The sequence below is a fragment of the Phytophthora cinnamomi genome (assembly GCF_018691715.1).
Source record: "Phytophthora cinnamomi strain GKB4 chromosome Unknown Contig7, whole genome shotgun sequence".
In the NCBI taxonomy this organism is placed as follows: domain Eukaryota; phylum Oomycota; class Peronosporomycetes; order Peronosporales; family Peronosporaceae; genus Phytophthora; species Phytophthora cinnamomi.
The window spans coordinates 843,046-866,904 of NW_027150940.1; the positions used below are offsets into that span (position 1 = coordinate 843,046).

Genomic DNA, 23,859 nt, shown 5'->3' on the forward strand with positions numbered 1-23,859 from the left:
AAGCCACTTGTGAATTCAACAGATAGGTTATCTGTTAAAAGTTTTAGATACTTCCTCACCTTGGTGTAAGACACACCAATGGATACATTGAAGTGGACCACCACAATGAGTGGTCCACACATACCCAAAGATCCTATTGGTAGAAAGCAGCATCTTTCTACCAATCAAAGTCATGCATATTAGCGGGGCTCTGACAGCCAGCCGCTGTCAACCCTTTCATAGATGATAAACAGTTTTTAGCAGATTTTAGAGGAAGATCAATTTACAAACAATACAGTTCTCATTTTACCTAATCTAAGTCACTTGGAATCCTTTCTTACTTAACTTATATTTGTGTACTCAAATCTAATTAACCTAAGTAATTACTAAGTACTTACGCTTCCTCATACACGTTGCGCAACGTGTAAGCTAAAGTAGTGAGTCAAGTTAGATCCACTACAAGGACCCATTGTCGGCGTGTGCATTTAGCTCCGCGTTCATCGCCTTGATCCACTCCGAAGACTCGTTGCTACGCATCGCCTGTTGATACGTGCTTGGCGCGTCGTCCGCCTCACCGACATCTGCAGCGTACGCCAACACAGCTTCTGCAAGTAGGTTATCCTCGTCATAGCTCGGTCGCTTAGGCGATGGAGGCCAGAAGTGATCGTCGTTGTCCGAGTCTTCGCTGCTGTGCATCCTCGAGTCATCGGCGCCTGCTAATTCATCTCCAAGATTCGCAGATTCACGTACGCGCCCGATTCGTTCCGGTTCTGGGTGGAACACCATTTCCTCAGTCATCGCTGGATTCCCCACCCTTTGGAAGTTCGTCAGATCCTGTACCGATGACTCGTTCAACTCCGCCTCTCGCATCTCCGAGTCTTCGGCGGTGTCTTCCACTGACTCCAATGGGTTATCAGTCGTAGGTTGCTGCGCAGGCTCCGGTAATGCAGCATCCTCTCCATCCTTCGTCACCTGGATGACCACCGAGGCTTCAGTGGACGCCATGTCGTAGATGCCATTTACTTCTCGTTCGTCGAGTTTCACCGATCGGGTCACCTTCACCTTGTTTGACTCCAAGTCGTACACGCGGTAACCCTTCGCGTCTTCGGCGTACCCCAGGAACATGCATTTGAAGCTCGTTGCTTCCAACTTCGTGCGTTTTGCCTTGTCAATGTGTGCATACCCGATCGATCCAAACACACGTAAGTGGTTCAACCGAGGTTTCGCCTTGAACGACAACTCGTACGGAGTCTTCGTTGGGTGCATATTGTTGGTCGACCCGTTGGTTAAGTACACTGCCGTGCTGACTGCCTCTGCCCACCACAACGTGGTCACACCCTTGTAATGCAGCATGCTCCGAGCCTTCTCCATGATCGCACGATTCATCCGCTCTGCCACTCCATTCTGCTGAGGGCTATACGGGACGGTCTTCTGGTGCATGATCCCGTTCTGCCGGCAGATCTGGTCCATCGACTTGTTGACGAACTCGCTGGCGTTGTCCGAGCGCAGACACTTGGTGCGCTCTCCCCACTGATTCTGGTACAGATTCATGAACAGCTTGAACTTGACCGCGACCTCGTTCTTCTTAGTCAAGAAGTACACCACGACGTGCCGCGAGTAGTTGTCCACGAAGGTGAGCACATACCTGGCCCCGCCCTTAGACTTCGTCTTCATGGGGCCCATCACGTCCGTATTAACGAGCTCTAGCGGACGTGTCGTTTTCGTTAACGATCGCGACGGGAAATGCGCGACCGTCTGCTTGCCCTTCACACTTCCGCCGCATAGGGTTTTAACCGTTTTCTGGGTCATCGGCAGTCCAGTCGTGGCTTGCCGAGTCTTCGTCAACGAGTCGTCGTTGAGGTGTCCCATGCGAGCGTGCCAAAGATCCCACCCGCTTTTCACCCCCGAGTACTCCGTGTAGTACGCCGTATCCTGCTGGCATTCCAGCACGTACGCCTTGCCGATCTTCTTCCCCGAAGCGATCGCCGTCGACTTGTCCCAAATGACACACGACTTGCGCTGGAACTCCACGCTCATGCCGCGCTCAGCCAATTTTCCAACCGAGAGCAGTCGCCGGTCGAGGCCGGGTATGTGGAGTACCTCTACAATTCGGATCCGCTTGCCGTCGATGCCCGTCAAGCCTACTGGCCCCGTCCCAGCCACGCGAATCTTCTTTCCATCCGCGATTGTCACAAACGTGTCCGCCGACATGTCCGCGTAGTCGGACAAGTCGTCGTGGTGTGGCGTCATGTGCGCCGTCGCACCACTATCGATCAGCCACCCTGCCGACCGATCCTCACCAACAGCGAAGCCTGAGTCTTCGTTGGTGTCACCATTGACTTGTTCCGGGCAGTCCCGCTTCATGTGACCGAATTTGTCGCAGTTGAAGCACTTACCCTTGAACCTGCCGAGCTTTCGTCCGCCATTGCTCTTCCGGTCGAACCCCTTGCCGACCTTGTTGAACATTTGGTTCTTACCCTTACCTCCGAACGAGATAGGCTTCAGCGCACGCTCCGAAGACTCCTTCTTCTCTTGTCGCTCGTACTCCTTGAGCAACTTTTCCTTGACCTCGATGAGCGTCACGTCCTTGGAGTTCTCGACGATTGATGAGATCAACTCGTACTCAGCAGGCAGACTGCTCAGCAAAATAACGAGTTGTCGGCCATCGTCCAGCGGCTCGCCTAGCGTTTGCAGGCCCACGATGAGCTCGTCGAACTTGTCCAGATGCTTCGCCATCGTCGAGCCTTCCTCCATCTTGAACTCATGGAGGCGACGAGTAATCGCCACGCGGTTATGCACCGTTGTCCGGTTGTAAAACTCTCCCAGAGTATTCTACGCTTGAATGGCCGAGGTGGTCGACCGAATCTTCGTATGGTGCTCCATCGCCACCCCTTGGGCGATGAGTCCGAGCACCTTCGTGTCGTTGAGCAACCGGGCCTCGGTGACTTCACTCGGATCCTTTACCACTTGCACGTGCGCCAGCAGCCCCTTCCTCGCCAAGCGTCATCCGCATAAGGAACTCCCAGTGGAAGTAGTTGTCGCTTCCCAGGATGACTTTGGCCGTCTTGCTGGACGTCGTCATGTCCGTCGTCGTGGGCTTGAGCTTGTGCGGCTGTTAACCTGTTTTTTTTGGTGGTTGTGTGGAAGAGGGCAAATGCCGAAGTGAGATTTATCGTTAAGCCTAAATCTACGTTACTGTCCTCCTCGTCCTGTTGTTCCCCTTGTGCTCCTTGATGTCTCTCATCATGTTGTTTACCCTACCGAGGAGCCAGTCTTCGGTCTATCCAACCACATCACGGCTAGGCACGTGCCGTGCCCACCGTCAACTCGTTCACCGCGGAGTCATCTCCGGACGAGTCTTCGCTGGGTCTGTCCCGTCTCCGGATGAGTCTTCGCTGGGTCCGTCCTGTCTACACTGGCGGTACACAATACCATCAGTCCTGTCTACACTCGCGGCACACAATACCAACACAAAGTGACGCTGTAGCTCAGGCGGGACCCGGGTTTGCAAACCCGACCCGAGTGTTGCTGTACTTCTTCGGCGAAGAAACCATCATTCTTTCCTTACGGTCATCCATTTTTTGATTTGATTAAGAGGACAAGACTTGTAGGCCGCTTTCCTAATTTCTCTGGTGTCGTCACGAAACGAAGACACGGCGGGAGGGGGGGGGGGGGGCTCCCAGGTAGTTGGCCTAGTTGTATTAGCAAGGTAGACTGCAAAGTGAGACTTCTATCCTAGAGGTCTAGCAGGAGACCATGTAGAATATCCATGGAATAGCCTGACAAGTGGCTTGACCCCAATACCATGTGTTGCACAAACACTGCTGGCGTTTTTTTTTTCTTTCTTTTTTTTGCACAGTAGGAGATTTACGGGTTAGCCCTTTAGCTACGAGACAAAGTATGTCTGATAGGAATATGCTGCTAGTAGCAGCCTGCTACATGTACATATAGTGGCCCCTTTTGAGTTGTTATGGCGTGAATTAGTAGTGTACATCACGAATGCGTTTGTAAATTTCGCTGTCACTCTTTCATCCCAGGGAAATATGATAATTGAGTTACAAACTTAACCCAAAATTCTAAACCTCAACAAGAACCCAAAACGGAAGTCCTGCCACGCCGTGATCCAACTGGAACTGATGGCGGCGGTAGAGTGTAGAAACCATCGCCTTGAGCTTTTGGATGAACCAATACTATAAGGGCCTATAACACGGAGTCACAATGAATTGATTTTTAGCCGGTCAACAACGATTCGTGCTTTCTTACGCTAGTGCACGAAGGTGCTTGTGCAAGCAACCCATTTCTCACTCCTCCTCAAAGAACTTCGCCTTAGACTGGCCGAATTCGCCATCGAAGAAAACCTCCGAGGACGGGAAGCGAACCGATGGCTTGGCAGGCTTCGCATCGGGGTTGGCGTAGCCCAACGCCACCACCACAGGAATGCTATAGCGGTCGGGAATGTCCAGTACTTGCTTCACCTTGGCTTGGTTCATGCCTTCGATGGGGTAGTGTGCAGTACCGCAATCGGCCGCGAAGACGACGGCGACGGGGGCTTCGTTGATTTTGCGGATGTTGCTGTCCATCATGGCGCACGGTCCTCAGCCGAGCGCACCACGATGCATACATAGGCCTGCGTGTTGAATCCGGTAGGGGCTCGCTGTGCAGCAGCGACTTTTTTAGTCAGAACTGTAGTTGGTGCCGGGTCTGAAGGCCTCAAACTCAATCAACACAGGGCGATGCGGGTGGCTAACCCGCAGAGAACTGATGCCGCGTGTATTGATCGATAGATAGAAGATTGAGGAGTGAGGTCGGAGCCTGATGGTAACCAGCTCGTCGTCTCCGTTGGACTCTGCCCAGATAAATGTGCAGTTGGGCATACAAGTTCTAAGATATGCAGGAATCATACCGGAGGAGACACTTACAGTCTGTCCGGACTGTTGAGTAGTGAACCCATTCTTGTCAATAAAGACAGACACGTGGGTCACCTATTGAGTTAGCTGCGGTGGAATCCGGATTGTCAAACCTCGGCATCCACTACACAGTCCCCCAAGCTTGGACATAAATTCACGGGGTCTTGTTTACCACATCCGCTTTGTTGGAATGGTTTCTGCGAGTACGACCGGAATGGTTGGAAAATCAATTTTGCTGCTTGCTTGTGTTGGCTGGTATAGTAGCTCGCTGTTGAGCAGCAGCAGTCATTGATCGTGTTTGGCGGCCAGGCGGGAACTGAGGTCCTGTGTGTACCGGGCGGTTCTCGTCCATGGCTTGCCGATTTGGGAACTTTGTTAGCGTTGGTAAATCCTCGGTCACATCCGAACTTGAGGGCTGAACACTCAGAGGCGTAGCCTCGGTCACTTCAAGCCTGTCAGCCTGTGCACCCAGAGGCACCACCTCGGTCGCGTGCGCCCCAACAGGAAAAGTACCCAGAGTCATTGACTCGGTCACTTCTAACCCATTAAGTCGAGCACCCACAGGCGTACCATTTGCCAATTCATTCCTGGTGTTGGCATTCTGGGGATCCCTCGTTCGAGGTCTCCTCGCAGTTTGCCGACGGCGTTGTTTGCTACCCTGTCGTTGGCGACGAGTAGTACGCCGGTTGTCAGTTTCAGGTAAGACGGAGACAGCAGCATCCTGTGATGGCAGGGCCGCCACATTCAATTCCGCAGTTTCTCCAATCAGTTTTTGCCAGTGTTCTGTGAGCTTTTGGTCACGGGCTTGGTTCACATAGTTGTTCACTAGCACGCGAATTTCTTTAGCGAGGTGCTGGAATGGCTCGAACGAATCCTCGATCGACTGAAGCCCTTTCCACCCCACCAATATTTCAAAATCGTTTATGTTGGAATTCCACCGATGTGTTTTGAGTTCATGCACGGCAAGTATTATTCCTTGCGCTGCCACATGTTCAAGAAGTTCATCGGTCACTTCCAGACTGGCGTCGGAATACAACTTGAGCCGAGAGGCGTGAACATCCATCTCGCTGCCCGTAACGAGGTGTCGGACGCGAAACGAGTGTGTATCAGCACGAACGACACGATATGGTCCAGTCCACGTCACTAACAGCTTGTTACCTTGCTTCTCATCAACACGAGAGCGCAAAACGTAGTCACCCTCGGCAAAATTAACAAGTGATTCTCCGCGCCTCCGCTTTTGGTTCAGTAATCGCTGTTTGAGTTTCTGGTCATGCATTTTGCAGTGCATTTCTTCCATGCTGCTGCGTAAGTTAGCCAGATATTCGTCAATTTCTGTACTTACAGGAACAGTTTGAAACCCATCATTTTCAGGTAGATAGAATTCCATCAGCGGCGAAGGACACTGCAAACCTGTAAAAAGCTCTATGGGTGCGTGGTTCGCGAGCGAGGGAACAACAGTGTGATTCAAGTTCGATTGTACCATCGGTACGAGATACACTCAGTCTCGGTAGCTGATTTTGTACGATAGAATCATTGTGCGGATAACTTGTAGAATGTCCTTATTGATTCGTTCAACCGAACCATTGATCCAGGGGCAATATGCTGGAGTAAATGTCTGCTGCGTGCGCAAGCGTCGACTCAGCTCTGTGATCACTGCGTTTTTAAAATGCGTACCCTGGTCAGATACCCAATCGGGAGGAACGCCAAATCGAGAGTGCCAAGCGAGTAGCGCTTCGACAACCACATCACTATCGGGCGTATCAGCAACTACTAATTGGCAATAATGAGTAGCGTGATCTTTCAAAACCAAAAGATACTTGCTGGCACCAAAGCTTTCCCCCATGTAAAGGAAATCAAAATGAAGTACTCCATTTCGAGTGTTGCAGTCGATCACTTCACCCCATGGCCTCGGAATAATCTTCCCCCCCATGCGAATGTAGACACAGACGGCATTGCTTCAAAAACTTGGATACAGCTGCTGATAGCTGGTCAATAGAAAAAAAATCTACGCAGGTGAGCGGTCATTGCGTGTTTTCCACGGTGGCCTTGTGGCCCACAGTGAGCAATAATGCAAAGGCGCTGCACCAAATCATCGGCATCTGCAGGTATCCAAACGCGATCGTCGATAGTTAAAAAAACCTTCTCGTTGCTGAGCAGCTTCGGGTGCCGTGAAATTAGCCTGTACGACAGCAATCTCAGCGAACGTTGGCCAAATAAACTGTTCATTGTCCAGAGGCCGAAGTTCACTTATCTGAACTGGATTAGGAGTAGGTTCACAGCGGCGCACCACTTTACTACGTTTGATAGCAACGGCTGGAATGTGGTTTCTCGCCCAGCGAGAAATCATGTCTGCCCACACATTTGTCGGTCCTGGCACGTGCTCCACAATATAGCGAAAGTTCATTATCTTCATTGCCCAGCGCGAAAGCTTGCCTTTGACGTGTTTCTTTAGGCTCTCATGCGGGGCGAAAACGTGAATAAGATTGCGATGATCGCAATACATATCCTGAATGGCTTCGGGCGCAAAAGGAGATAGTCTAGCTTGTCACACGCCATGACTATTGGAAAAGCTTCTTTCTCAATCACCGTCCAATTTAATTGACTTCCAGAAAATGTTCCACTCATACACTGGATGAGGCGGTGCTGTTGTTCTGTAGCAGGTCGCTTAGGATCAACATCGGCCACCTGCGTTATAATTAGCGACCAACCAACATCCGAGGCATCAGTGAAAAGACAAGTTGTGGCACTGTCATCTGGGAAATCTAGCGTAGCTGATGTCGCTAGCATTTCCTTCACCGCGTCGAAAGCTCGGCGCTCACACTCATCTAACACCACAATAATACTAGCTGCTGCACGTCGCGAGCGTTTAGTGTTGGTGAGGGCGAGATTCAGTCGTCTCTGTAACGGTGCAACGTGACGAGCAAAATCAACCAGGCTCTCACGCATCCAGTTGGCGGCGAAGACAAATTGCTGGAGTTCTGCTGCTGTACGAGGATACGGAATTGCTCGTAACGTATTTATCCGGTTTGAGTCGTGTCGAACACCTTGGCTATTGAGGATCCGGCCGCACCACTTCACTTCAGGCTCGAACAGGCTAGACTTCTTCACACTCAGTTTCAGTCCAAACTGATTGAGCAAGGAGTAGAACTCAGCTAGTTTCTCGAGGTATGTCTCGATGTCAGCAGCATAGAGTAGCAAGTCATCGATCCAGATAAGAAGGTGTTTGTAGAGCAGACTCGCAAAACAATTCTCCATTGTTTTCTGGAAAAAGATAGCTGCGCTTGAGGCACTCGTCGAGGCGTGAAAATTTTCTCGTCGGTCATGTATGAAAGAAATTCCCTGGCACATCTCAGCTAAAGGCAACTGCCAGAAACCCTTTAGCAAATCAAAAAGTCCGAAGTGATTCGTTCCACGTGTATTTTCCATTACGATCGAAAGAATAGGCATCACCGCCACCATCACTTCAGTCTGTGCATTCCTTGTCCGGTAGTCAAGTGTTTGACGCAAGTTGTTAAAGTCAGCAGACTTTTTGACGGGAAACGCGGGGCTCGCCCAGCGGCTTTTTTTATTCTCGTAGACCAGTCCTAGATCAACGAGGCGTTCATTAAATTCGTGAAGGAATTGGCGTATGTGAGGAGGATATTTGCGGGGCTTACACGTTGACGGGCGAGCCCCATCCTGCAGTCGGATCTCGAGCGGAGGCACATCCGCGGGAGGGTCACCGCGAAGCTCGAGCCTCCACACGTCGTATGCATGTGCAATGGTGCGCAATTGCTCCACACGTTCCTGTGGAAATCCTTTTGTCACGGCGCGCTCGATTAATCGCTCCACAGCAGCGAAAACGTCATCGTCTCCACTCGGCTCAGCGCCGCCCATTTTCACAGGCATTTCGTCAGCTTCCAGAACAATTGGATCTCCGATGGTTTCATCGTCACCGCGATCAGCCAGCTGCTCAAGCTGGCGCCCGACGTCAATACCCAGAGAGGTCAGTAAATCATTTCCAACGATAAATTCATCGTCATCCACGTCCATGATCCAAACGTCAACCTTACCCATTGGCTGCACAGGGCCGGCAGCTGTGTGAATCATTACTTGAAGTCTTGTCCGTTGATTGGCGCGCACCCACGATGATCCAAACGTTTGGTTCTCGACAGCATCGTCGAGCGGTTCGGCTACCACGGTGGGTTCCAGGGCACGGAGCTCTTCCCAATGCGAACGACCAATTACAGTGAAATCAGAACCACTGTCAGGGCAGTACGGAAGCACCAGCATCCCATTTAAAGTCACGCGGCGGTCGGGGACAGGCATGGTCTGGCTGAGACGCTTGATGTGCGCTCGCTTCTTCTCCCGTGCCTTACGCAGATCCTTGCGTAACTCAGCCTTCTCAGCTTCGCTCGCTTTTTTACAGTCCCGCAGCCAGTGCATCTCCTTGCATTGAGGACATGGCGCCGGCGGAACAGACCGTTGCTTAGCGGAGTGTGGCTTCTCATTCAGCTTGGATTTGCTACGAGCAATACTGGCAGGCTGAGGCGTCGCCTTTCCACACCATGCCTTCTGTATTTTAACTGGCGGGACGGACTTGGTCTCCGTTTTTCCTCGTCCATTTTGGTCGCGCTTCGCTTTCATCGCGCGATGAAATTGGCGGTCATGCGCCGTGGCCCTCTCGAGTATCAGTTTAAACAGCAACTTGGCGTCCGTTGCGGCAGGCTTGTGCGTGTAGCGGACGCACTGCTTGACCTCGCCCTTGAGCGCAGAGGGGTGTAATGATGCTACCAACAGCTTGCGCTTCTGGCGCTCGCCATTGTCACCATCAAAACAGTTGGTGAGACCATTTTCAGTAATGATCTTCTTGAACTGCACAAAATAGTCCACAACACGGGCGACCACATCACTTTCGGCCATTTTCATCCGCAATTCACGGTCGAAAAGCTCCTTAATGTCAGGAAGGTGCATCAGGGCGTCAAAATGGAGTGTTTTGAAGGGAGGGTGCTGCCTTTCGACCTGCACGCTAACGCGTGGTGGAGGCGCTGGCACAATTATAGAGGACGGCGCTCCGACGAGACTGCGGGCGACGACGTGGTCAGAGAGAGTTATGGGCTGGAGATGGTCGATGTGAAAACTGGTAGGTGCGTGTCGCGCTGTGGAGTCCACAGCGTTACTCTATCATGCTCTTCACCGCACTGCTCTTCGGGAACTGCCCAGACGACGAGTACGCACAAGTAATCCAGTCGTTGCGAACAGGAATGACATTGGCCATGACCGAGTTTGCGAGGGGCTGCCACATCCTCGAGAACGCCCCGCAGGCCGTGGGTAGTGTCCCCAATCGATCTTATCTCGACAGCGTCTTCAACGTCAGGCACGAAGACATGCACTACTACATGTTCATCAACATCATGATGATCCTGACGCTGCGCTTCCTCGGCCTTCTAGCGCTGCGCTTCATCAACTACCAAAAGATGTAGGAGGATCAGGGGACCCTAAAATAATATTTATATTTGTCATGGGCTTCGAGCCTGGATAAATTATGGCAAGTGTCGAGGCTGCACCAAACATACTTTATGACCTGCGCGCAAGAAGGTAAATAAATAATTGAGTAATTGGTGTCAATAAGAACACAGAGCCACAGTTGTTTCGCACATTCACGTGTATTGAATGAAGAGCGAAGTTACTAGTGAATGGCCTCAACAACCGTCTTGGCGTCCCAATAGGCAGCGTTTTCTCGTAAGAAAAGAATCATCTCCAAGGTGATTGGCATCAGACCATGACGTTCATGTCCGAACGTGATGCGAGCCACGCTGGTGTCACTACAACAGGAAACATTGAAAGTGGTCTTGCAGAAGTTTGTAAAGGAACAGCAGAACGACTGGGTGGGCGCTGCAAGAAATAATTTAGGGTTTGATACACATAAAATTACCTGAAATAATGTGGCCCAACATAAATAACGGGCACATCTAGGCATGATTGAGAAATAAATAACTTGCTGTTATTTATCAAAATTACTGCAGCGACAATATTTTTTTTGGGAGCCCTGAGCCTACGCACGCACAGTGCTCGTACAATTTCGTGTAAGTTCATTCAATGCAAGTTTCCGCCGTGAAACACTCCTCAACTTTCTCACGTCAGCAGCACTTCTGCAACGCCTGGTCCACCAGCATGTTTTCCATCATTTCATTGATCGTCAAAATGTGGGCGGACGCGGCGCCCGCCATGAACTTGGTCAGCGCAATTGTCGATGCATCCTGTCGGATCTCTGGGTCCGAGATGAGCGGCGTGAGGTGATAGCACGTAAGCACGCGTGTAACAGCCTCTCCATCAGCATTTGCACCATCAGAGCTCTGCGGTTTCATCAGCACATATCCCTTCAACAGCAAATGCATACCGCGAACCAGCTCCTCGTCAAACGTGAACGGCTCAATGTACGAATCCCAGACTATCACAACGCGATTGCTTTCCACGTATCGCCGCATCACCTGCTGCACGTAGAACGTCGCGCACCTACCAGTTTTCACATCGACCATCTCCAGCCCATACCTCTCTCTGACCACGTCGTCGCCCACAGTCTCGTCCGAGCGCTGTCCTCTATAATTGTGCCAGCGCCTCCACCACGCGTCACCAACCGCGTGCAGGTCGAAAGGCAGCGTCCTCCTATCATACAGTTCCATGCTCACGCCCTCCCGCAGCAGCGGCCAGTGCGTCTCTATCCCCCCTGGCACTGGGCAGTTGGTCTCTAGTACGCGCTCCACCTCTCGGTACGAGACGTCGACGCCCGCCGCCAACTCGTCAAATATCCGCGCAGCCACGTGCTGGATGAAGCCCGCAGGGATCTCCACGCGGCGCACGTGCTTGCCTGTTTCAGACTCGGAGTTCTGCAGCGACAGCCGCCTGAACAGCAGCTTCTCGACGCTCTTGGCCAGCTTGAACTGGGCCCTGCACTTGTCGCGGAGACGACTGTTCTCCAGCTCAACCTTGAGGCGGCGCTCGAGTTGGCGAGCACAGATGTCCTGCCACACTTTGGGCAGCTCCACGTTGGAGGGGTGACCATTATCATGCTCGAGGGGGCAGCTAACTGCGCCGCAGTTGGCCCCCAATTGCTGCAGTTTGAGCTCGAGATCGTCAACCTCCGCGCGCAGGCGGCGCAGCTCGCACAGCTTCTTGCTGCGAGCCTTGTTGGGGTCGTAGTTGCGTTTGGGTCTGGTGTTTCGCTTGGTGCGTTTGGGCTGGGAGTTGGGGGTCGCGGTGGAACCGTTAGCCGAAGAGGTGGCGACAGTGCCCAGGAAGGCGATATCGCTGACCAGAGCATCAAGCAGAGCCTCTGGGTCCCATTCGTCGTCGTCCAGGGGTGGTAGAGATGCCATATCACTAGATGGAGGGACAGTGCCAGGCGATGCAATGGCTGGGCCTTCGTCGAGAGAGGGCGGCGCTGCCGCGGGTACTGCGTACTCTTGCTCTTGGCGCGACATTTGTGCCAAGCCACTATTGTGCGTTGCAAACTTGTCGTTTCACTGGCGCTTATAATAAATCGAGGGCGATTTCTAAATAAAACGAGGTCAATAAAAAGAACAGATAGGTATAACGAGGTATTTATCAAAAATATAACTGTAAAGTGTTTTTGACTTTTTTGTATTAATAATTGGCCTTGAAAGTTAGTGAGACGTGAGGCGTCCAGTTTCTACGGAGCAGAGAAAATGTGCAAAAACAAAACGAACCCCTGTAAAAACATGTCTGACAGCAGCGATGGAGACTGGATCGATGGCCCAGGAGGCGACAGCAGCTCGATTGAAGAAGAAACCGCGTCTCCCGCGAGTGCAGTTGATGCTCCTCCTGTCCCCGCAGTGATGGCAAAACAAAAATATTTTTATCCGTAAATAGAATTCTATTTACGGATAAAAAAAATTTTGTTTTGCTTTCCAGAGTCCGCCTAAGGACTCTGGATAAAATCCAGAGAATTCTATTTACGGAGTGGCATCCGCCACTCAGGTGCCAATCGAAATACCTGATGAATATGACTCGTCGGTTCGGTTCAACAGGCGCTTGACAGGACTGTGATGTTGAATTACTAGTCCTCAAATCAAATTTTGCTTTGTTGACCCATCCATTTTTTATTAAGTTAAAAACGCTATTATTGCAAATAACTTTTACTCGAGTATAATACCTGTGACAGGTAATTTATCTGATCACTCGAGCGACATCCGCGGATTTTTTCCGTGTTCATGCAACCTGCAGTCCTCGTGAAGGTGAGGGGTGGTCGCCTCCATTCATTAATCAGTAGCTTCAAGGATGTGCATTAATGTTGAGGAAGTGTTTCCATGTCTACCTTCAGGCGAGAACGCTTGACATAATTGACCACCGCATTCCCTAATTCCGAAGTCGGTACTACAGTAGTGCTCGCCTAAACGTTAACGAACAGAAGTAATCACAAAGACGTGTTTGTTTAGTATATCAGGGATATTTAGTACATGTTAGTTATCCACGGTAATGTATAACTTCTGGTTGTCATTACCATACACTCGGCAAACTACTTTTTCAAGCACGAGTTCACATACACATGTATCTGAGCAACCAGTTGTCGTAGCCTAGAGAGCATTCTACCAAGTTACATGCACTATGACGGGTTGACCCACCGTCTTGCGATCAAATTGAGAAAATCTACAATCAAAACGAGAAAGCCTCTATGACTACGTGAAGTTCAAACCAGAGAGCCAGCAGAGCCAGTAAATTAAAGCTATTTCGTATTTGGACTCTCTATTCAACATCGATTGAAGACAATACTCAGGACAGCAAATCCCGTGTTGGTAGCTTCTCTTTTGGAATGTAGTTTTCTCGTTTTGACCCCATAATTCTCAATTGGACCGTGAAATGGTGTAGTTACCAACAATGGCACACCTTGCCAAAGAGGCCTCGGTTGCTTGACTGACAAAGCAGTGCCTGAGCAATGTATCCGTGCCGTGAGGCTGCGAGCGGCAACAAACGCGTTCCTAACAGCTTTACGCTGCCACTTGAGTCGAGTTTGTAGAGGTCGTGAACACGCACAGCAGACACGTCAACGCAGTGCTCGCTCCACTTAGCAATTTTGGGATTGCGGGAGCTCCACCAGAGTGGGCTCCTTTAAGAGAAAACGCGTTGTACTAAACTAAACGAAGTATCGATCGGGCGGGCGACCACAAACACCATACAAACTACAAGTTTCGGAGTCTGTGAGCAGCACTAGCCTCATAGTTCCAAACAATTTCTTTCGGGTAGTCTAGGCATGTTTAAGGAGCCCACCATCGTTTATGCAGTGTTCATCCATTAGTCTATGATCTTATTAATGTGCACAACGTTTTGTAGCGAACGCGTGTCGGTGCAATGATCAGTACTTCCAACCTTTAGCTCTATGCGACTCCAAACCTTCTCTTTCGGTTCGAAAACGGGAAGGATCCCGCGTAAGCGTTAATTTTTGGTTAGTAATTCGGTAATTTACGAGCAAATACATTCTTTACAAAGAGGATTGGCAATTTGCCAAACTAAACCATTAAATGTGATCGAAACCCGCAACACAGGCATTAAAAAAGTGCAATCATATCTGTTTTTGAGTGTATAATAAAATTTTCTGACGAATAACCGACAATCTTGGATCATCGTGCAACTCGCGCGAGCCAATTCAACCGTATTATTGCAATAGCAAGCCCATACTTAGTACTACGAAGTACATACTTAGTGCAAGTATGCATGGCACTGGGTATTCCAGGCTTACTTGATAAAATTGTATCTATTCGAGATTTCTCTTGTCGATGGGTTACCGATTTCGACAAATTTGGCCGGGATTCACAATTAGCTCTAGGCGTGATCGAGTAAAGATAAAATATGAAATCTACCTCAGCTGCATGCTAAACGGTCTACAAGTTCAAATCCAGAGCTGTTCCGGGCGAAGCACGGCTTTGTAAACATATTTATTCATTTTTATCTGTGTAAGTACGAAATTAAACACTTCGGTTTTGTATCGGACACAATCTGCCCGCCGCGCTCTATTAGGTGGAGCCCAATACTTGCAGACATACCTCGCCGTCCTTGCACACGCGGAAGATGAGGGAAACTCCTCGCAGAAGTTCTCCAGCTCCTCGGTGCTCACCTTTAGGAACTTGACGGTCAGGAAATCGTTCTCGGTCAGCTACGTCACCTTGGGGGCCACCATCTTGCAGTCACCGCACCGCGGTGCCGAGAACTACACAGTGGCCAGCTCCTTCTCGCTGATGTCGGCGTTGAAGTCCTCGGGGGTCTTGATCTCGATCGGCATGGTCGGGTGTAGGCCGCCACCGCAGGGCTACTTCAGCTTCAACGTCTGCATGGCGATGAGTCCAGTATTCGAGCAGCTACTGTGATATACGGTGCTTTTGATGATCCGTTTCAGCGGGGTTTGATGTATACAAATGGTAAAAATTTCATAAGAATGGAAATATTTTTGATATTTTTATTTCGAAAAATTCTTCCATTTATTTTTGCCATCCCTGGTCCCCGAGGGAGATCCTCTTCCCGAGGAGCTGAAAGACGTCGCTGCTCACAAACTAGAAGCTGTTGCGGTTTGGTAACATTTTAATAAATGCAACCTAGGATCTTCTAGGGATGTTTTTAGAATGTTCTAGCACGATTCAGAGGTCGCTGATTGGACTATCGAATAGCCCAGAATTTTAGTTTTTCAAACTAATACATAGTTTTTAATGTTTTGGTCGTCGGCTCTCGTTGCCTCGGGCAACCGGCCGTAACTTCTCTTCTACTTCGAGTTTAGATTTAGTGAATAGGGCTAAAGGAAGCCAAGACGCCGCGCCGGCGCCTTGTGCAACACAGGGTGTGCTTGTCGCTAAAACACATCAACAGTGTAATGGGCCCTCCATTTACATAAGTAGCTAGACATCTTTCCGATATTGCAGAAGTACGTATCGTCGGCACACGACTAGCGTGTGCTGACTCGTCATCCTCTGATTGGCTGAAAGGTGGGGAATCCAGTCGCCATTTTCTGCCAATCAGCTGTCGACCTTTGTTTGAGTGGCTCACATTAGTCCTAAGGGCTCGCGCCCCGGTCTAATAATAAATCAGAGTTGAATTTACATCGGACTTAATACCTAGCTCTCAGTCTTACTGAGAACAAGACGCTTCCTCAACACCTAGGTGTAAGTCAGTGACGGGCATACACCAGGCCCGTTACACCTGGTAGCACTTTGTAGTCCTTCCCATGACCAAGTTCGAGATGAGTGAGAACCAGCCCGCCGGACCTCCAGCCATGCCGCTGGTGCATGCAGCCTTCCCCCATCTCACGTCCATCGAGTGGCAGGCGCTCCACCGCCTTGCGGCGGTATCAGGAGAAGTGGTCGTCACGTCGCTGCTGAGCTCAGTGACCCCCGACCAGCATCGCCAAGCCATCCATGAGTTCATGGTCCGCGAGCTCGCCGAAGCAAAGCGGCGAGTAGCAACTCCCTCGCAATCCTCGCGGAACGACGCAGTGAAGATGGAGACGTCTTCATATTCTGGGACGCGCCCAGATCGTCTTCCTCTGAATCGCTGGTTCAGAGAGATTGATATCGCAATCGCCTCGAGGTTAATCGAGGCACCGTCGGCCAAAGTGAATTTCTTACTATGCCGCCTCTCCGGAAAGGCCAAGGAATCGGCCCTCGTCAAGCTCGTCGTCGACCGATACGCGTTCCCGACTCTGGAGACACGCCAGAGTGACCTTCGTCTCGCATTTGAACCACCACAAGACGAGTCACGTGTTCGGACGACGTTCTTCGCCCTCAAGGAAGGCAAGATGTCCATGCGCGACTATGTCCAGAAGACGCGCCATCTCACTTCTTGCATCGTCACGAAGCCGATTGACATGGCGTCCCAAGTCCATGTCTTCGTATCCGGGATGCACGAAGGCATGACGCGATACTGTCTTACGCGGGCTGAAACGGTGATTCTGAAAGAAGCTTTCGCCCTCGCGTTACGCGAGGACTATGTGGTGACATCGTCGTATGCAAGGATAATCCCCACAGAGACTAGTCAGCCGGGTCCTGAACCCATGGAGATCGACGCCGTTGAGGGGTCGCAGTGTCAGCAGTGGCCGTCGTCGAGGCGAGGACGAAGCAGCCGAGACGACTGTCCGATGGTTTGCTTCCAGTACCGGAAGCCTGGACATCGCGCGGCGGTGTGCCGCGCGCCGGCAACCGTCATTACCTACGTGGAACATTCCACGTCCGGCGAGGCAACTCCGGCCGCACAACCAAAAACCGGTAGGGACCAGTAGGGGCACGGTGCCCTACTGGTTGGAACGGAGGTCCGGGTCCACCGGTGGCAGACCGACCTCCTAGCCCCCCCCCTCCCCCCCGGGCTTCACGCACACTTCAATGCCACCACTACCAGCGGCGAATCGAGACTGATCACCTCAGTCTGCTTGTCGCCGGCGCCCGGCGCCGGGCGACCTCTCCGCGCACTGCTGGATTCAGGCGCGACGAGCAACTTCTACCGCGTGTCGTGCCTGTCGGTGCTCCCCGATAGTGCTCGCGTCCGGAATGGTCCGGGCGAAGTGATAATCAAGTTTGCTGACGGAAAGGCTCGATGCGTTGCGCAGCGCGAGGTCTCGTTGCCGTACACGTTCGAAGGCTTTCACAGCAACGATGATTATCTCGTGATCGAGATAAATTACGCGTTTGACTGTATCCTGGGCATCCCATAGTTGACCCGGTACCAGCCCCAGATCCGCTGGCTGGCTCGTTCAGTCAAGCGTCCCCAAGACTTCGACGTAAGCGAGGTATTCACATGTCTCGCCCCACGTCACAGTTGTGGATGGGGAGTCCACGACGCGCATTGTGCACAGAGCGAGCGATGGCCCTCTCTGCACGACCTGCGCAGTGCTGTTAACTGGAGAAGACGCAAAAGAATGCGCGCGGGAGGGCGCGCGTGAGAGACAAGCAAGCGAGCATCCGCGCTTCTCGCGGATGAAGAACGAGGCGGTCGAGCAGTGGCTCCCGCGTACTACCGAGGCGGTCGAGCAGCGGCTCCCGCAAACTATTGATGCGATCGAGCAGCTGCTCCCGCACAACGATGCCGCGGTTGGTCCGCAGTTACCACCGCGCCGGTCGTGCGCGGTGGAGGACGAGCTCTCGCGCCTAGAGGAGGGTGCATCATCGTCCAGCGGGAGTGACACCTCAGTCTCGAGCAGGGGATCGAGACGCACAAAGACCTCCCCCAGGTCGCGGCGACGATTGAAGCCTCGCTGGAGTTTCGCTGACCCACCTCCAGGACCGACTGAATCGGTCTGCGCAATCGACTATGCGGACGGCGCTCCCACCCAGACACGCGTCATCGAAGTCGCGAGCCCACCTCGCGGCGCCACCAGCCCCCCAGGCCTCTCCTGGAAGGAGTGCCTCCGGGACCTTAAGGCCGGGGACATCGAGCAAGTCTGTCTGATTACCGACGCTGACTCGGTTCCCCACGAGATCAACTCTGTTGATCTCGACGACGCATCGTCAAGACCAAAGAGCGCTGAACCAAAGTAAGTGCGCGAGGATCGCTTCGCCGCGCGGTCTTGGGAAATGCTGAAGGCGTCTGGTAACCCGGCCAACGAGACAGCCCGCGAGTTTGCGGACGTCTTCCCAGACAAGGTCCCTGCGGCTCTGCCAGCGGATCGTGGCGTTCGCCACGAGATAGACCTCGCACCCGGCGCGAAGTATTGCGTGACACGGCAGTGTCCACTACCGCGCGATTAAGTCAAGGTCATCGACGACTTCTTCGAAGGTCGCCGGCAAGCCGGTCACGTCCGCGAGAGTACCTCCCCACATTCGAGTCCGACCTTCTGTGTGAAGAAGGCCACGGATGGTTGGCGCACCGTCCACGCTTTCAACAAGCTCAACGACGCTACCATCCCGGCACAGACTCCGATCCCCCGCAAGGACATGGTACTGGATTCCATGTCAGGCAGTGTCATCTTCAGTGCCATCGACCTGACCGATGGCTTTACCAGATACTGATGCGCGAGAGTCACATCCCTCTCACGGCCGTCAGTACTGCTCTGGGAGTGGCTCGTCATGCCCCAAGGTCTGAAGAACGTACCCGCCACGTTCAATCGCATGGTTTCTCACGTGCTTCGCCCACTCTGCGACTTCGCGCCGAGTTACTTCGACGATATCTTCGTCCACAGTCGCGCTGAGGATGGTCGCAGCGCGCTCGAAGTCTATATCCGGCACTTGGGGCAATCCTGTCAGCAGGCGTTCGCCGTGTACACAAATCATGCATCGCTGCGGACAGCGATGAAGTTGCCGCATCTATCCCAGCGTATGGCACGCTGGTTGTCTTTCTTCGCCGAGTACAACTTCGTTGTGCACTACAAGCCGGGCAAGAATAACACCTTCGCTGACGCGCTGTCTCGGCGACCCGATTACGATCCTCGTGTCGTGTTGGGTCGTCAAGTGATTGACGACGAGGATGAAGGCAAAGATCACTGCGCAGTGTGCGCAGCGTCAGTTATCAACCTGACGTCTGTGTCCTCCGAGATGGATTTACGCGATGAGATCGTCGCGGCGTACGCAGACGATGCGGTCTACGCCAACATCTTAGCATACATCCGCTCTCCCAGTGACGAGGCACTGGGAGCTCTGTCGCGCAATACGCGCAACCAGATCGACCGCTACCATCTTGGCGGTGATCTGCTGTACTACAACATCGATCGTTTCGGTACTCCGCGAGTCGTCGTACCGAACGACGACGATCTACGAGCTCGCATCACTCACGATTTCCATGGTAGCCCCATGGGCGCACACTTGGGCCGCGAGAAGACCTTCGAGGCAGTATCCCGCGACTTTTACTGGCCCCGCATGTACAAATGGGTGCGTAAGTGGGTCCGCACTTGTGAGACCTGCCAACGAGTGAAGCCGTCCAAGAGCGCCCCTGCACCCACTGCCGATCGCAACTCAGGTCTGGCTCTCAGTTTCCATGGACTGTGTCTTCGGGCTCCCTCCCGATGCCGACGGTCGGAACGGCGTCTTGGTTTTCGCGGATCGATTCACGAAGATGGTGCATCGAACCCCCGTGAGTGATACGGTCACCGCGGCTGAGACAGCGGCGCAATTCGTCGATTGCGTATTTCGCCACCACTGTTTAGCGGAGTCGATCATCTCCGATCGTGACCCGCGGTTCACGTCCGCGTTCTGGACCGCCCTCTTCCAGCTTCTGGGGATGAAGCTGGCGATGTCGACGGCGGCCCATCCGGAGACGGATGGCCAGACAGAGCGGGTCAACAGGGTCCTCGAAGATGTTTTTCGGAGTTGCGCAACTTCTTTCGCGAGTTGGAGCAAGTTCTTATCCCTTGCCGAGTTTGCACTCAACAACGCTGAGCATGCCTCGACGGGGCTGACCCCGTTCTTCGCGAACAACGCGCGGCACCCGCGCGTCCCAGCTCTCCTCGCCGTGGGCCATCCCACGGTGTCTGGTTCCTCCACTCTGGGTGGGGATGATGACGGTGGCAATGATGAATATGTTGTGACGAGTGGGGCTCACGACCCCGAGTCACTGAACGCGGTAACCCGCTCCAAGGTGAAACAGGCTCTCGCGACGCCGAGCTCCGCGGCGTCTCCTCTCGCAGCATGGACTGCGCGAACCTGATTGACCCCGGTAATACCAATACTCAAGTCGCGGCCAACTACGCGCCGAAGTCCCCGGCGCGCCAGGTCGATAACACCGCCGTCTCGGCGTTCGCACAGCGACGCGCGTCAATCGCCGGTTTTGTGCGCGATGCACTTCAAGATGCAGTGGATAAATAAAAAGAGAACGCGGACAGGCGCGGACGCAAGAATATGGCTACCTTCCGGATAGGAGAGCAAGTCCTCCTGTCGACCGACGGCATTCGCTCCTCCGCAGTTACCAATCTTGGCGCGAGCAAACTCACGCCTCGTTTTATTGGACCTTTCAGAGTCATGAAGGTTAACGGTGAAGCCTACACGTTGGATATTCCTACGTCATTACGATTACACCCGACGTTCTACGTCGGGCGACTCAAGAAGTACCACCCCGCTGCTGTCCCGTCGACGGTGGATCCTCCTGGGCCGGCGCCGGAGCGTAAAGCGAACGCCCCTATCCGCGCGCTGTCCGCGGCGCTCCAAAGACGCGCATCTCCAACTCCCTAGTCCGCGCCAGTAACTCCCGGTTCGACTGGCGCGCCGCTTCAAGCTCCCTCCGTGTCTGCGCGATCTGCGCAGTCGCCTGCTCAGCCTCCACCTGAGCGTCCAGAGCACGATTTGCTGCAGCCTCCGCATCCCCCTGGAACACCCAGGCGTACGCCCTATCGCCGCGAACCGCCTCGGCCGATTGTTGACTCGGCTGGCCAAAAGTGCTGGATCGTGGATCACCTCGTGGCGCACGAGGACCCCCCTCGTGCGACGCCTCGTACCCGCGCTCCTACGAGTAGAACATCCACCCGCGGGATTCCCCCCGCGCGGCGCTATCGAGTCCGCTGGCTTGGTTATCCGCCGGACGAGGATACGTGGGAATCCCGTTCATCTCCTCCGGGATGTCCCGGACGTGGTCCTCGAGTACGAGAGCGAGATCGCGAACGAGAGCCCGCTGTCGCCGACCACGCGGCGACCAAGATCGCGACCGAGAACTCCATCGACTTCGACCCTGCGGCGACCGAGATCGCGAACGACCACGAGCCGACGGGGATGCACCCCGCCGAGAATGAGCGCGGCGGCCTCCGCCGCGAATAGAAGCCACCGAGACCTCATTGAGCGCGCGCCGATACTTGGCGATCCACGACTGCTCCGCTCGGCGATCTCGCGCGTCCAGTCCACCTCGGAGTAATGCTCCGAGCTGCCGCAGACGACACAACTCTCGCAGACTTGCACGTAACAGATCCGATCCTCATTCCACGCGTTGGTACACACGCGCGTACGAAGCTCCCGCAGCGAATGTTCACCAATGACTTCCTCGCGACCCGCGAGCCACCCCACGAAGTTGTCTCCCTCCCGAAGCATCCGACTTCATCGGACGATCATGGCACACCACAGCGCTGGAGCGAATCATGCGCGACACCATCAATACATTTCCCTCGCAGCGCTCGAAATCGATGGAAGTAATCTTGCATCGTCGCCAGCGGCTCTGGCGACTCCTCGCCGTACAAGTCATACAAGTCCCACCGCTTCAGCTCTCGATCCATCACGCACAACGATGATGGAGATCGCAACGCGAGCACGCCCGCGGTGATCACCGCCGTCGAAGCTTGTGTTGTCGCTGTCGTCCTCGCGGAGCTCGTCCGCGTGTCGGCCGTCGTCCCCGTTGTTATCGCCGTCTCCGCAGGCGTCATCCCCGATCTTTCCGCCATCTCACTCGCACTTCGCTGCGTTCTGCCCGAGTCTGGTTGTGCTCCTGCGGTGCCAACAGCTGTGGTCCGCACGCATCGTGATCTCCCAGTTAACGCCGCTCCAACTGACGTCTCAATTTCTAAGTATTTCCCCGCTTGCACTCACGTCTCGTGAGTGCTGCCTTGAGAGGATGGTGACGTAATGGGCCCTCCATTTACATAAGTAGCTAGACATCTTTCCGATATTGCAGAAGTACGTATCGTCGGCACACGACTAGCGTGTGCTGACTCGTCATCCTCTGATTGGCTGAAAGGTGGGGAATCCAGTCGCCATTTTCTGCCAATCAGCTGTCGACCTTTGTTTGAGTGGCTCACATTAGTCCTAAGGGCTCGCGCCCCGGTCTAATAATAAATCAGAGTTGAATTTACATCGGACTTAATACCTAGCTCTCAGTCTTACTGAGAACAAGACGCTTCCTCAACACCTAGGTGTAAGTCAGTGACGGGCATACACCAGGCCCGTTACATCCGTAGCTACACTCAAATCCGACATTTTTGCTGTACATGCAATCTTTCGTCTAGTTACACATGCTCCGGAAACTTTCATCCACGTCCCCTATACTTGTCATCCTCACCGGTGTAGATAAAAATGAGAAGAAGCCGGATGGAATCCATAACTGCCGCAAAAATAACGGTATGCCAACGTAAACGAAACGTATCCTTTTAGTGCATTAATTTAAGTTATTTTTTAAAGTCTGCTAATAGTTGAGTTTCGATGACTTTACGTGGGAAATGAAGAAGGTGAAGCTTGGTGAAAAAGAGGCAGAAGCACCAGTCATTACTTCAGTCAGGGAGATGGCACCTACGTCAACAACAGCACGCGAACTGCGTAAGTTTTGATCTGCATGCGGCATCAAAAGATAGAACAACAAACCAAAGTCTGCCTTGTTGTTGCTGATTGCTAAACGGATGGGGGAATGACAAGATCTACCAGATATTTTTTGCAGACAAGATGCACCAACGCAACGAGCCCGAGTCGAAGTAGATTTAGTGTCCAGACTCGTTAATATCCTGTTCTCTAATCGCGAGCCTGGTCGATTTATTGGTTAGCTACCCAAAACCTGCCTAAACATGCAGTTTCGGATTTCGGAGCAAGCAAGCTTGCTCCGCGCTTCATCGGGCCTTTCACTGTGTTGCCACGGCATGGCAACGCATACACGCTAGACATACCGTCTAGCATGCGCCTCCATCCGACCTTTTACGTCCGACGGCTGAAGCCATACCTGCAGCACGAGCCATCTAGCTCGGCTGACCCGAAGCCTCGGCAGGAGCCGAGGTAGAAGCGGAGGACTTGGCCTCGGCGACGAGCAGCCTCTCCTCCAGCGCGCGGACGTGCTGGAGCAACCCCTTCACCTGGGTCCCCAGCTCGACCTGGATATTCGAGGCGGTCTGCGAGACCGCCGCGACTTGGGCCTTCTGGTTCGCCAGCTTCTGTTTCAGGGCGGCGAACTCAGCGCCCTGAAGACGCTCCACGGCGGTCACCCGGTTGTGGAGAGGCGCATACTGGTCCGCCCGGGGCTGATCATACCCGGGGCGTGTTCCCACCCCCGCCACCGCCGATCCGTGACGCCCGCGGCTCAACCCGCTGGATTGTTGAGCGGATTGTTGACC

At 53.1% G+C, this 23,859-nt stretch overlaps 3 protein-coding genes across 3 annotated transcripts; 1 reads left to right on the forward strand and 2 right to left on the reverse strand.

Annotated features, from left to right (window-relative positions):
- Positions 1-435: 435 nt before the first annotated feature.
- IUM83_11091 (Integrase, catalytic core protein) lies at positions 436-2,715 on the reverse strand (the record flags this gene model as incomplete). The annotated part of the gene is made up of 2 exons (XM_067935633.1): positions 436-951; positions 1,774-2,715. The coding sequence occupies 2 exons, from the start codon at positions 2,713-2,715 to the stop codon at positions 436-438; spliced, it is 1,458 nt and encodes a 485-aa protein (XP_067798857.1).
- A 7,336-nt stretch (positions 2,716-10,051) lies between these two features.
- On the forward strand, positions 10,052-10,348 carry IUM83_11092 (ATP-binding Cassette (ABC) Superfamily; the record flags this gene model as incomplete). The annotated part of the gene is made up of 1 exon (XM_067935634.1): positions 10,052-10,348. One exon carries the CDS (start codon positions 10,052-10,054, stop codon positions 10,346-10,348), a length of 297 nt encoding a protein of 98 aa, XP_067798856.1.
- Positions 10,349-11,005: 657 nt separating this feature from the next.
- IUM83_11093 (M96 mating-specific protein family) lies at positions 11,006-12,346 on the reverse strand (the record flags this gene model as incomplete). Its single annotated transcript, XM_067935635.1, has 1 exon — positions 11,006-12,346. One exon carries the CDS (start codon positions 12,344-12,346, stop codon positions 11,006-11,008), a length of 1,341 nt encoding a protein of 446 aa, XP_067798855.1.
- Positions 12,347-23,859: the final 11,513 nt, after the last annotated feature.